This window comes from Plecotus auritus, assembly GCF_963455305.1.
Source record: "Plecotus auritus genome assembly, chromosome: 5".
In the NCBI taxonomy this organism is placed as follows: Eukaryota; Metazoa; Chordata; class Mammalia; order Chiroptera; family Vespertilionidae; genus Plecotus; species Plecotus auritus.
The window spans coordinates 144549343-144563069 of NC_137776.1; the positions used below are offsets into that span (position 1 = coordinate 144549343).

The 13727-nt window shown below is 41.1% G+C and overlaps 1 protein-coding gene across 1 annotated transcript in view; it reads right to left on the reverse strand.

The window, feature by feature from the left end:
- TRPM6 (transient receptor potential cation channel subfamily M member 6) overlaps window positions 1-13727 on the reverse strand; it is a gene marked incomplete at its 5' end in the record, with an annotated part of 118948 nt that overhangs the window by 15037 nt on the left and 90184 nt on the right. Inside the window, 7 exons of the mRNA XM_080668407.1 lie at window positions 2221-2426; window positions 3126-3208; window positions 3713-3999; window positions 5767-5832; window positions 7309-7359; window positions 10989-11014; window positions 13594-13652. Of these exons, the coding sequence (XP_080524533.1) occupies window positions 2221-2426; window positions 3126-3208; window positions 3713-3999; window positions 5767-5832; window positions 7309-7359; window positions 10989-11014; window positions 13594-13652 (778 nt within the window). The remainder of the gene's footprint in view (window positions 1-2220; window positions 2427-3125; window positions 3209-3712; window positions 4000-5766; window positions 5833-7308; window positions 7360-10988; window positions 11015-13593; window positions 13653-13727) is intronic.

Below are 13727 nucleotides of genomic sequence, written 5' to 3' on the forward strand. Positions count from 1 at the left end.
ATGCTAGCACTGCAATGACTCCAAGCTCCTCCTAACTGCTGCCATCAGCCTCTCCATCTCCATTCCCCACCACCCAGATGATGCACATCATCTCTCCAATGACTGGAAATACTCATCAACCCAACTAAACCCAAAACCATTATGACAGTTTAAGAAAATATTATGCTCTCCCCATTTTTCCTTTCCATTATAACAAAATAAGTACATAGTAAATGTTAGCTAGTAGTACAGGTATTATAATTGCTTATAATTACTGTTTTAGGATTTGTGTTCTTCCATAAGTTCAGGCCGAACCAATTGACCAAAACTCTCCAGTAAGTATCTCAATTTCTTCACATTCAATCTATGATGTCCTCTCTTCCCTTCTTTGAAGGTCAGTGTTTTGACATAGTTTATTTGGAGTGGCCTGTTTCTGCAATTCACATAATTGCCCAGTAAAAGAATAAAGTTAATTCCCTTCTCCCCCCAACACGACCAATGCGACATTTGTTCTGTTTAATGTCACTTTGGATTACTAAGAGACATAAAAATCCCCAAACATAAACATTAAACAAAAGCCTATTCAAGTGGAATACAAAACACACTAAAGAGTCGTCATTAATTCCTTAAAGTTTTTCTTTGGTTGTTTTTTTGGTTTGTTTGTTTGTTTCTTTTCTTTTTTTCTTTTAAACAACTCCACCCAAAACTCAAAGCACAGACACTTAAGTGCAGATGAAAAACATCAACCTCTCCCAAACATGAGCTACCAAAGCAGATGCCTTGGGGATGAGCATGCTGGGCTTACATGGATCATGGACTTGCTGGTTTAAAAGATGAATCATCTTGACTGTTTTAACTTTGTTTATACTGCTTCCTAAAATATTGTGTTTGAGGGTTAGAAATATAACCTGTGAACAGCATAGATCTGAAAGGACAGAAGAACTTATGTGTAGTTTAAAAAGTAGATACACACAATTGAGCACATGGCACAATTTTAATCAAAATGACTTTGCAGTCTTACTAGACATTGCTCACAATGCCCAGGATGGCCCATTTCAACTGTCCTGTCTCCAAGCCTGGCTTTCAGCACAGAATCCCAGGACGGAACAGGTGGGAAAGTGAGAGAACAAGAAAAAGGCCCAATCTGCTTAAATGAACCATAGCACGATTAAGGATAGAATAGATGGTCAAAACAGCTTAAGTCTGCATCCTGGCTCCACCATTAAGTAGCTGTGCAACCTCGGGCAAGTTATTTCAACTTTCTGTGCTTAAATTCCCCATAATATCTACCTTGAGGGGCTGCTTCTGGAATGAAATGAGATAACTTCTATGAACATTTCTGGTCTAAATCCCTAATTTAAAACCAAAGCCCCAGTGAGCCAAGGGACTAAACTTTGACCTTAATTCATATTTCGTCCTGTCCCCGCAAGGAAAGCCTGCTTGAGACTCTCTGTTTCATGCTGCAGGATTATAGGTCACGTGTGAGGTGTTGATAGTGGGGAGATGTGCTGATCAAAGGCTTCTTTCCATTCAATAAGAGTGCCTTACGCCTTCTCAGACTGAGTCTGTACTTTTGTGAACTGTCATATCAAGGCACAAAGCAAAGAGAGCAAGCTAAATTATAAATTGCTAAAGCAATGAGATCAAAATCATGAAAAATGCAGGGAAATTAAACTTTCCTATGTGTATAAATGCATACTTAAGTGTTATTGTGAATGTAAGTCCAAGATAAAGCCATAAACCTAGAAAACTTGGTGCAAAAGTCAATCTCCCTTTAGATCAAAGTTTTAGCTGTTTATGTTAGGCATCTAATCATCTGCCTATATTTTTCCCTAGATCTCCGTGGGAAACAACATAGTTAGTGCTCATGGTCATCATTGTACAATGTCTGAAATAAATGGCCCCACCTCCCTTCAAAACTAAATAGAACAACTCCATTCATTACCCATCCCGGTTCTTGCAAGATCTCTTAGGACACCTGTCTGGTTATTGACACTTAGAACAGTTTCACAAATAATAAATAAAATCAGAAAAAAAATAATCATCTTTCCGTTTTCAAATTAAAAAAAAAAAAAGGAATGCCATGGAGTATCTCCATTGAAAGATCTTCATCATGGCTTTGAGTAAAGAAAGAGCTGAGGTCAAATGTAGGTAACCATGACACGGAGAAAGCAATCCCTAGTCAGTGTTTCCTGAACTTGGCCTCATGCTTGTTGTATGAAGTTCTAGGCTATCAATCACCTTGCAAATCTAAAACCAGCAGTTCTCCCCGAGTATACTCATAGGTCCAGTGAGAGAAAGCCAACATCAGCTCCTCCAAGGTGTTGCTGGGGGCAATTTCATCGCCATTGTTGTTGTTGTACTTCTGGAACTCCCCCATCATATACTTCTCAATGGTGAACCATTGGTTGGCGGAATAGCAGTAGATTAAGAAAACTTCTAGGAACCTACGAGGAGGCAGCAAAGGTGGGACTTACATTACTGAACAGTCAGCAGCAGGAGAGATCACCTAACTCTGGTCTGGTGCAGCCTCAGTGCACAGGCCCTTGCCTTTCTATGCAAAGCAGTGATTGAGGGATTTTCCCACCTCCCTTTCTTTCAGGAAATGTCCCAACTCCTTTATGAGTACTAAACTCAACTTTCCCTACCATGTGCTATAATATTCCTTGTAAATTAAGCAATAAAACTTGGCTATACATCCTCAGCACTGAATTACGATCTGTCTTGCTAAATGAATGCAAGTGTATGGAGACACTCAAGTGAACATAATAATGGTTCATTCTTTAAAAGTTTTTAATTTCTATAAGATGTTAGTGAAAGAAACTATGCTTAAAACAGAAATGTTTTTCTGCCATAATGTTCCTGGACATTAGTAACTACACCCGGGATCTGCCTGTTTCACACAGAGAAGTCAGTCCTGGCCTCTGCGTGAACTTCTCACCTCCACTCACACGAGTTCAGTGATTTCTGCATCCCTGGGATGGCTAGTTCTCTTTTACCAGTCTCCAGAACTCTGGAAAGAAGAGCTCAACAATGAAGTCTTGGAGAACTTCTCTGTGGGCCTTGTATTTCTCAGAAGAGGCTGAGAAGAATTGATAGAAATTCCTACTTAACATGAAGGGCCGGGGTGCCAATTATTTCCTCACCTTGGTGCATAGGGGATGGTTTGTGGTTTCACTTGGTTGAAGGTATAGATTAGTTTTTGAGCAGCTCTTTGTTGTTGAATTTCCTACAAAATAAAAAGCATTAATCAAAATATTGGTTTACTATCACTAATGATCACAGAATTACTAGAGGCCCAGCAAGTGTAATTTTCAGCCTTATTCAACTCCTACCACTCCCCACTCCAAAAGCAAAAGCTCTACAAAACAAAATTAACAAAATACCACCACCTCCAAGAAAGAATAGGCCGCCTGGTTGGTGTGGTTCAGTGGTTGAGTGTCAACCTATGAACCAGGAGGTCATAGTTCAATTCCTGGTCAGGGCACATGCCCAGGTTGCAGGCTCCATCCCCAGTAGGGGGTGTGCAGAAGGCAGCTAATCAATGATTCTCTGTCAACATTGATGTTTCTATCTCTCTTTCTCCCTCTCCTTCCCTCTCTGAAATCAATAAAAATATATTAAAAAAACAAAACCAACTAGGCTATCCTTTGGTTGAAGATAACAGCCTCTGAAGTGTAGCCAGATCTCCTTTCTTTGGCCGGTTCGTCTGGGCTCTGGCTGTCTAACTTACCCTGAGGCAGAGATGCAGCACAGTGCTCTCCTGGAAGATTTTGTGCCATGTCTGCACAACCTCCGGAAGGAATGACTTCACAATGAAAACCTGCCCCGGCTTGAGAACATCATCCTCAGACCAGGTGCTGATGACTCTCATGGCTTTGCGGAGGCCACCGTCCATCTCCTCTCGGGACAACACCTGGATCATTGCAGTCCTTCCGCGTTTGGACCAGGAGGACATGCTTTTATCGAGATTCAAAGGGGAACTCTCCTCCAGCCTGTAGACAGTTACTTCTTCCCCGGCTGCAAAGAGAAGTGTAGGTGAGGCATTCAGTGAGATCTCAGGTCTGTGTGATATGAAAGACATCCTAAAGATCAATTCAGAATCAGTTTGGTTTCCCAAATGATCAGAGGAGAATGAGAATTTCACCTCTACAGGAACTGCTAGAAAATAAAGACATGGATTTGGTCATGTTGTTATGTTATTTATTGTCCAGTAAAAAGGGAGAGGGGGAGAAGGGACAAAGCGTCATATGATACACAAGAATTAAGTTGTTCTTATAATAGACTATATATAGCTGGACAAAATCAAAGTAGTTAAGACAAATACTTCAAAAGAGATAGTTTAACCCCATGTTTTCCATTATCTCCCTTATAAACATTAGACATTTTTTTCTAATTGCCCCTCCCATGACATTTTAATACCAAAGATATACTGTGTATCTGTGCTTTATACATAAAAAGAAACGGATGTTTTTGTGCTCTTGGGGATGATATCACCCCTGTTGAGAATGCATAGCCTAACCCAGCTGAGTTAGATGGAGTCAAGGTCATACCCCAGAGACACTCCCTCCTACCTTTGTTACTTGAAGCCTTACTTCCTTCATCAGTAAAATGGGAGTGAATGTAGCATTCATCTCTTTGGGTTTTAAAGATTAACTATGTTAATCTGTCTAATGTAAGCTATAGAACCTCAGATACAACTCAATCCCACTTAAAAAAAAAAATTTAGACACAAAATGCTCTTTAACTGCTATATATAGCTTACACTTTCAGGCTGAACAGGTAACCAGTCTTACGCAGTCTAGATCCCATCTAACTGCAGTATTTAATGCTTCATAACAGAAGTAACATATTCTATACACAACTTCTGCCCAGCCTGTGTTTCATTTTCTCCTTTCACCTCTGCCGCAAATGGCTTTGTGTGTGTGTGTGAACACTGTAACTAGTTTACCAAGAAAGGAATCTATTTGCTCATTCTTGCACTAAACTGCTAACTAAAAAACATGTCTATTAAATGCTTAGTAACGTATTTTCAATTATTTATTCTTAGTGCCCAGATAAATGCCACTTGAATATCTCTCTGGAGTTCTAAATACTGAGAAGATTTAGAACAGAGTTACTGGGTTGCAAAGCCAGCCGTGGAGCCAAGGGGAAGGAGAAGGCCTCTGCATCCACAATCAGAAGCCATCTGATCTCTCCCCGCATAGGGACTGTGAGGAGAATCAGCATCCAGGACAGTGTGGGGACTCTTGCTGTATTGTCGATTGGCCGGACAGAGAAACTCTGGTAGCTTTGGCTAACGTGAGCTTGTTTCTCTTTACTACTCCAGCCTTTAAAAATGTTTGCTCTCTGAGCTAAGAGCAATTAGTCTCCACAAAATAAAACAAATAAAAAACAATATAAAAAGCATTTCTCTTCAGATGCCTGTCAGCTTTTACTGTATTGACATGTATCGCTTTCTTCCATGTTTATTACACATGGTTCGTTGGTTCTTTTCTTCCCTACTTGCTTCCAGCCTTAAATCAGCGAGTGCCAGGTGCAACACTGCTGCTTTTTTCCCAACCGCTGCTCATTAGAGGTCCCATCCCCATGGTATTAGGCTTTGATCCTAGATGCCAGCCACTGGTTAACAAGAGTTTCCATTTTAGAAAATTAATCTCACTAAACTACAACCATTGGCAAAACAAACTTTTCAACTAAAGTGATGCAAGTGGTTTCCCCTTTGATTTACTCGTGTATTATGCCTCTGCCCTTGGCCTGGCCTCAAGAAGGTAGAAATGCACTCACCAAACAGTTGGATGGGTGTAAATGGTATAGTCTGAGAAAGCCTCATTAAATTGTTCCTTTCAATGGCTGCAAACAAAGACAGAGTAACTGTTTTTAGTATGCATCGGTGGGCTGAATCCACAGCAAGCCTCCACACATCAATATATTCATATAATGCTAAAGTATTTCATTTCAAAAACCCCTAATATTTACCTTTATCAAAAATATTATATAGTACTTAAAGTATGCCTTAAACAGGATATCCCCATCTTAGGAACAAATGATATGATATTATATAACATGGTCTGTGGTAGGGCTATCACCTCCACTCTCCTGAACACCAAATCACATACTAGTTCAGACATACATTAAACTTCCTTTTAAAGCTCATTTTAATCTGCAGACTTCAATCCCTGCTTTTTCTTTTCCGGAGCAAATCTAATGCACAGTGGACTGTGGGGACATCTACTGTTGGCTTTGCACAGTTCACCTTCTTTTCCCAGAGAGAGCTGGAGACCAATTTTAATTAGAAGCAAGTGATCTGCATTTTCTTGTTAAGAGCCGTATCCTAACAGATCAGAGTCAATAGGAGTTACCAGTACAGTATTTCTCACCAGAGACTTTCTTAAGTTGACAACTAGTCAAAATGATGGTCTACAGCTGAGCTGAAAGACCCAGTTATAAGGCCTGGAATGTGGAGTCTGGAATCCATCAAAGCACTATTCACCCAGTAGGGGAATTTGGGAAAAGGCAGTCTAGTACTGGACCCCAAACATAAGACCTGGATATAATAATAATAATGGTAATTATCACACCATTACACTCTCATTCATGTACCAAGCTTTAGATTGTGTAAAAAGCTTGCCCATTATTATCTCACCGAGTGCTGCAAGCAATGATGCCCAAAAGACCACCGAATGGCATGAGTCCTGTTGACTGTTAACACTGCTTTGCATTTTAGTGTTTCCCTCTTAATTCTCAACTAACCCACTGGCAGATTTTTCCCCAGGAAGGTCAAGTACAATGATTCCCACTTTGAAAGAAAGGCAACTGAAGCACTGTGAAGTTATGTTGCTTAAGAGAGTCAAGAGCCTTGACCCCTTACTTAATAACATCCTTGTAAGGTGTCTCTGTTGAACTTACTCTGCGGCGTTGGCATTCATTCAGTGGTTATGTTCACTGAGGGCCCAGTGAAGGTACAAAACCCTCCCTCAAAGAGCAGTCTCAGGCCTGTCTCTTTCCTAATCCAAAATTTGGAGAGCTTTGTCTCTGGGCTGGCTTTGAGCTTATAAGGAATTTGTCAATCTCAAGATCATCTTTCCCCTTCACAATATGAGCTTGCCAATACAAAAAAAAAATTTTTTAAAAATCCAAATTCTCTTAAATCTTGTTTACCCAAGTCAATGGCAAGGTAAGAAATCTAAATGTTCTTGTCATCAGAGCGAACAACTCTTTGAGTTGGGAACCATATTGATGCTACAGATTTGTCAACGCTTCTGTGTACAAATGCAGAATCACAGATGTTTAGCTCAGTTGACATGTGGCTGTGCATGTGCATCCTACCTGAATAATGATGGTGAGGCTCTTGAGGGCTTTTTAAGGAGGCTGAGATTTCTGAAATTATAGAGAAGATTGGCATTTTAATTACTTGGCTGGAGATAAATACATGCTCCTGAATATATTGCCTTCAAAGTTATTATTGAACAAGTTAATCAGAATGGCTTCTCAGTATTCAAAAAAGATTGCCTAATACCCTTTAACCACATTATTGTGCATGGTATCCTGACAGCTTCCAATCATCAATGCAATATCTCCAAACATATTTATATAGGGAATTGAAGAAAGACAGGTAATATTAGCCTCAAAGATCTATTTCCTCTGAACCAATTATACCTCTGGGTTGCAGAAGGCACTCAGCTGCCCATCACACTTCACGACATCCCAGAAGCACAATTCTCTGAGCTCCCTACCAAGATGCAGTACCCATATAAAGATATTATTAATATCAAGTTATTAGCAGACTACTTCCATGACCTAAAATGACAACAAAATGATGAAAACACATTATGAGGTATAAGCAGAAACAAAGGAGTGGGTGGAGAATACGACACCAGGGATCTGTTTGGTTACAGAAGGACTGTGTGTTGGGAACACCTCCTGCAAGTTGAACTGGTTCTCTATTATGTGCTCAAGTCCTAAATTACAAGCCTCCAGAGAAATCCTTTGCAACAGTTTTGCCATTTCATAAAATCAAAATTAAAGTGGAGAACTTCAGTCTCATGGTGATAACTGCTTTATACCTAGTAGAGTATGCAGCATAATGAGCCCAATTTCATAGATCTCTCCGGCTCCTTGTTGCTGGATAAGGAAAGGAACAAAAATCCCTTCCTTTGGGGGTGCTTGGTAAAAAGTAGGATCAGCAGAAAAGACTCTTCCTTTCCGATCTCATGTAACAATAATAATAATAGCATTCAGCTCCCACTGTATGTAATGCTAGGTTTGACAGATGTGAATAAGATGTGTCTCTCACCCTATAGAAAAGCAAATATGAAATAGTGGGAGAGAAAGACATGTAAAACATAATCACAATACAGTTTTCTAAGTTATATAATAGAGGTGTCTACAGAAGCTTATGGAAACTTCACAGACAAATAATATGAAATACTTTAAAGAGTATGGGCATCTAAGTCTGATAAAGCTGAGTTTCAATCCTGGCTTTACCACTGAAGGAGCTATGATATCTTGACTCAGCACATATTTTTTGAACACCTACTATGTACCAAACACTGGTCTATACTCAAGAGGAATTATATTAATGAACACAGATGAAGACTTTGGCTACATTCTAGTAAAGGGAAGTAGAAAACTAACAAGTAAATATATAATCTATATAGCGTATTACATATACACTGAGTGGCCAGATTATTATGATCTCTGAACGCATAATAATCTGGCCACTCAGTGTGAGTGTGTGTGTGTGTGTGTGTGTGTGTGTGTGTGTGTGTGTGTATTAGAGGCCCGGTGCATGAATTCGTGCATGGGTGGGGTCTGGCCAGCCTGGCCAGGGGGAGGGGACATGGGCAGTTGGCCGGCCTGCCTGCTGGTCAAACTCCTAGTCGAGGGGACAATTTGCATATCAGCCTTTTATTATATAGGATATACACTGAGTGGCCAGATTATTATGCGTTCAGAGATCATAATAATCTGGCCACTCAGTGTATATCAAGTTAAAGGTTTAGGGAGTATGGGGGATAGGGAGTTTACTATTTTACACAGGGTGGCTAGGCTAGACCTCTTTGATAAGGTGAAATTTGAACATAGACCTAAAGGAAGAGAGGGGGAGAGTCACATGGATAAATGAAAAGCATTCCAGGCAGAGGTAACAGCAAGTGCAAACGCCCCGAGGCAGGGCCATGCTTGCTGTGTTAAGGAAGAGAAGTATGGCCCCAGTGGACTATGCTGAGAGAAAATGAGGTTGGAGCGTTGGAGGAGGAGGAGCAGATCAATAGGCCCTTGTAGACTGGATTTTGCTTTTATAGAGTGAGATGAAACACCATTTCAACAAAAGAGTGACTCAACTCGACTTGCAGGTTAGAAGGGTTATTCTGACTGCTCTCTGGAAACACAGAGAGCAGTAGTTTGGAGGCCATCCTGTAAACCAGGGAAGAGATAAAGAGTGCTATGTGGAGGTAGCAAAGTGATCAGATTCTTTGAAGGACTTATTGATGGGTTAGACACGGAGATGTGAGAAAATGGGAGATAAGTAGGATGACAAGACTTTGGCCTCAGCAACCAGATGGATGGAGTTACTATTTCCTCAGATGGAGGAGAAGATAGTGGAGCATTTTGTTTGCAGTGCCTTCTAGACATCACGTGGAGATGTTAATAGGTGGGTGGTCATATTCTCCATGGCAGAAATATTGAATGAAAGGGCTCATGATCATAAGCCTGGAAATTGGGACTGGAACCAGGCTGTCAAGATCACCAGGAAGACTACACAATTTGCAGCCTATCCTGTAGGAGGTAAAGGAAAGCACAGAAGCGATGATTTATGGCTCAGAAAGATAATTCCAGCAGGAACGTGGGCAAGTTTAAAGGGAGAGAAAACAACCACAATACTAAAACAATATCAATGGCAAAATAAAGTACATGCTTTTTATTTAGGAAAATAAACTTAGGAGGCTTGAAGGCAGGAGCAGTGGGGGTAGAGCAAAACAGACAGCTGCTTCTACAGATGGAGGTGGAGGTAACAGAGTTAGAAGACAGCTGAAAGCTAAGAGCAGTGGTGTGGAAGGGCACAGTAAACGCTGAGGTTTCCAGCTTTGGTGAAGGAAGAGGAGGCTATCAGAGAGACCAAAAGTCGGTCAACAAAGAAAACGAAAAAATAGAAGAAGAGCCAGGGAAGAGCAGCCTCAAGGAAACTTAGGAGATGGATAAAATGGTCAACATAAATCCACTGTTTTGATGAGAACTAAAAAGAAGTAATGTGGCTTAGCAGTTAACACGGGACAGCAGTAGAGTGATGGGGACAGACGCCATGGGCTGATGAGCAAATGTTAATACTGTTTCAACCCATTTGGAGGGGAGGAAAAGGAGTGGCAGCTTGAAAGCCATGTAAAATCAAGGACATGATTATTTTCTTCTTTTGTATAGAAAATGGCTTAAATTTGTTTGTGGGTAGAGGAGAAGGAATCGACTGTAAAGGGGTACTGAAAACCCAATAAGTAGAGTGAAACAGACCGTAGAAGAGAAAGACACCCAATCTGCATCAAGGGGTCAAGAATATGGAAAAGAGCTCAGAGTGTGATGACGTTTAAAGTTAGCTACTGAGAGTGGCTTTACCAGGGAGTTTTCTCACATGACAGCCCTACTTAGCCAGTTGGGTAAGAGTCCTACTGAAAACATGTAGGAAAGGTATCCACATATAATCTTATGAATAGCTCTTAATGAGTAACATGTAAAAAAGTAACAGTGGCTGAGCAGTCTAAATGAGCTCCATGGTTTTACCCTCACTCCCAGAGAAAACTGGAAAATCAGTTAAAAACAGGTGATTCAAAACTAGACAACAGTCCTGATGTACCTGGAGAAAGACATTCAACTTTCTACTTTTATGCTGAAATTTCTACTTTGCATATTAGGCAAGTCATAGATAGAATTTCAAGAACTACAAAAATCTCAAAAGAAGAGTAAATCTCATCATTTATAAGACAAAAAAAATAAAATATTTAAATATAAAAACTTACTGCCAACTCCATTTGAACTTCTCAACCTGTTGAAAAATTAAACGTTGTTTAGACAATGCTTTACATTTTTCAGTGATCAAAGGAAGGAGAAGTATGTGAAACAGTAACAATATAGAGTCTATATCAGGGGTGGGCAAACTTTTTGACTCGAGGGCCACAATGGGTTCTTAAACTGGACCGGAGGGCCGGAACAAAAGCATGGATGGAGTGTTTGTGTGAACTAATATAAATTCAAAGTAAAGGAGCGGAGGGGAGAGCAAGAGAACCCTCCGTTCTTTTGGCTCCGCGGGCTAGATAGAACAGCCGAACGGGCTGGATCCGGCCCGCGGGCCGTAGTTTGCCCACGGCTGGTCTATATATATATGTACTAGAGGCCTGGTGCATGAAATTCATGCACTCAGGTGGGGTCCCTCAGCCCAGCCTGCGCCCTCTCACAGTCTGGGAGCCCTCCGGGAATTTCCGACTGATGGCCTACTAAGTCATCAGTCAGACATCCTTAGCATTGCTGCGGAGACGGAAGAGGCTCCTGCCACTGCTGCTGTGATCGCCAGCCGTGAGCCCAGCTTCTGGCTGAGCAGCACTCCCCCTGTGGGAGGGTACTGACCACCAGGGGGCAGCTCCTGCATTGAGTGTCTGCCCCCTACTGGTCAGTGCATGTCATAGCAACTGGTCAGTGCATGTCATAGCAACCAGTTGTTCTGCTGTCGGGCCGAAACTGGCTCTCCAACATCCCCTGAGGGGTTCCAGGTTGTGAAAGGGCGCAGGCCAGGCCAAGGTACCCCACCAGTGCACGACTGGGCCTGGGGAGGGACGCAGGAGGTTGGACAGCTGAGGAGGGACCACGGAGGGCTCCAGGGCATGTTCAGCCCATCTCATTCAGTCCCGATCAGCTGGACCTCAGCAGCAAGCTAACCTACCGGTCGGAGAGTCTGCCCCCTGGTGGTCATGCACGTCATGGCAACTGGTTGACCGGTCAACTGTCTGCCCCCTGATGGTCAATGAACATCATAGTGACTGGTCGACTAGTTTACTGTCTGCCCCCTAGTGGTCAGTGCATATCATAGCGAGCGGTTGAGCATCCTTAGAATATCATTAGCATATTACACTTTGATTGCTTGAATGGCCAACCGGACAATTGGACACTTAGCATATTAAGCTTTTATTATATAGGATATATGTGTGTATATATTTCATTGACAGAAAAGTACAGTTACCTTTGACCCCTATCTTTATCAACAGAGAAATACTTCAAATATTCATGTAACTCATCTACTATGTAGGACCCAAGCTAACTGAAAAGCAGTTGTTGGTTTTTGTTTTAATTAGCTATAATCACATAACATATATAAGATTAACTGTGTTTGTGTTGTTCTGGATCAACTGAACTAAAAGGTCCCTGAACTATGCAAAGTAGATGCCTACAAATGAGTCTGTGAATATCTCCAGACAAACCTACAAATCAGTTTCATTAGCCCACGTGGCCCCTGAATGTTCACAGGCTGAAATTAGCTTTAAATTGTTACTTGCCCTGCTCAAGTGCACAAGTGGCCATGGGCAAGTCTGAGTAAACGCATTTAAAGAATATCTCCAGTATATAAAGTCCTTGGGGGAAAAAGTACAATTACAATTATTGTTTAATTTCATGCTGCAATAACCCACTACTCTGCATGTGCACAAACTATTGAACCTCTGGGAGAAGAAAGTCACGTGTGCTTTACATCTACAGTCAGGCTTGCACAGAGACCTTGACAGGAGCTCCAGCAGAAAAGGTAATCTCTGATGGAGCTGACTACTCCCTGAAAATCACATTCCACCTGCTTGGTAGCAGCTGGCCCTTTGTAGAATAGATGGTTTTGAATTCTGCTTCTATGGCTGTATGGATAGTGAATTTGATGATATATCTGGAAAAGTCCAGAAAACACTACAAATAAAATAGAATAATCTTTGCTCGTTTCATTTTAAAATTTTATTTCTCTGACTAAATGAAATTCCAGGATTCTCAAGTCGACAACCAGGTGTCTATCACCTTCCCCCTCCCCCCTCTCCCTGATCTTTCTTGCTCTCTGTCTCTGTATTTCTCCAATTTGCTGCCTTGACAAACACTTAAGATTTTAATGAGAAGCCAAAAATAAGAAAAGATCAACCTCATAAGCAAAAAAGAAAAAAACGTTTAAACAAGAATTATTCTTAAAACTAAAGAGGAAAAAAACCACATAATCAGGTCTTTAGTCTCAGTCTTTTTCTTTAGGCAAGGCAGCTTCATTTCTACTCTTTAATGTAAATCCCACAATCTTACCTATCAGAAAAGATGTGGTACTCATTATTCCATGTGTGCTTTTGACATAAAAAAGACAAATGGTTAATTTGCTGTAGTACCAGGTGCTACATTATCATCTTAAGAGGCACTGAGATGAGACCTTGTTGCCAAAAATGGGAAAACATGGAGAATAAATGATTTTCATTTGTTGCTATCAAAAGAAGAATACTGTCATTGGACAAACACTATTTTTCTCCTTTTCTGACCAAATAAGCCTGTGTTCCCAATATGGTTAAAAACAAAAACAGAAGCCGAAGATGCCAAAGACAGACATTTAGAAATACTCACAGGGAGTTCCTATTGAGGCTGGTGCTCCAGGAATTCCACAAAGAGTTTTTACTCAGATCCTGAGCAGAAGGGAAAGGTTATTATACGTTCACCCAACATTTTCTTACCCCACGCTTCCAGGAACATGCTTGCAA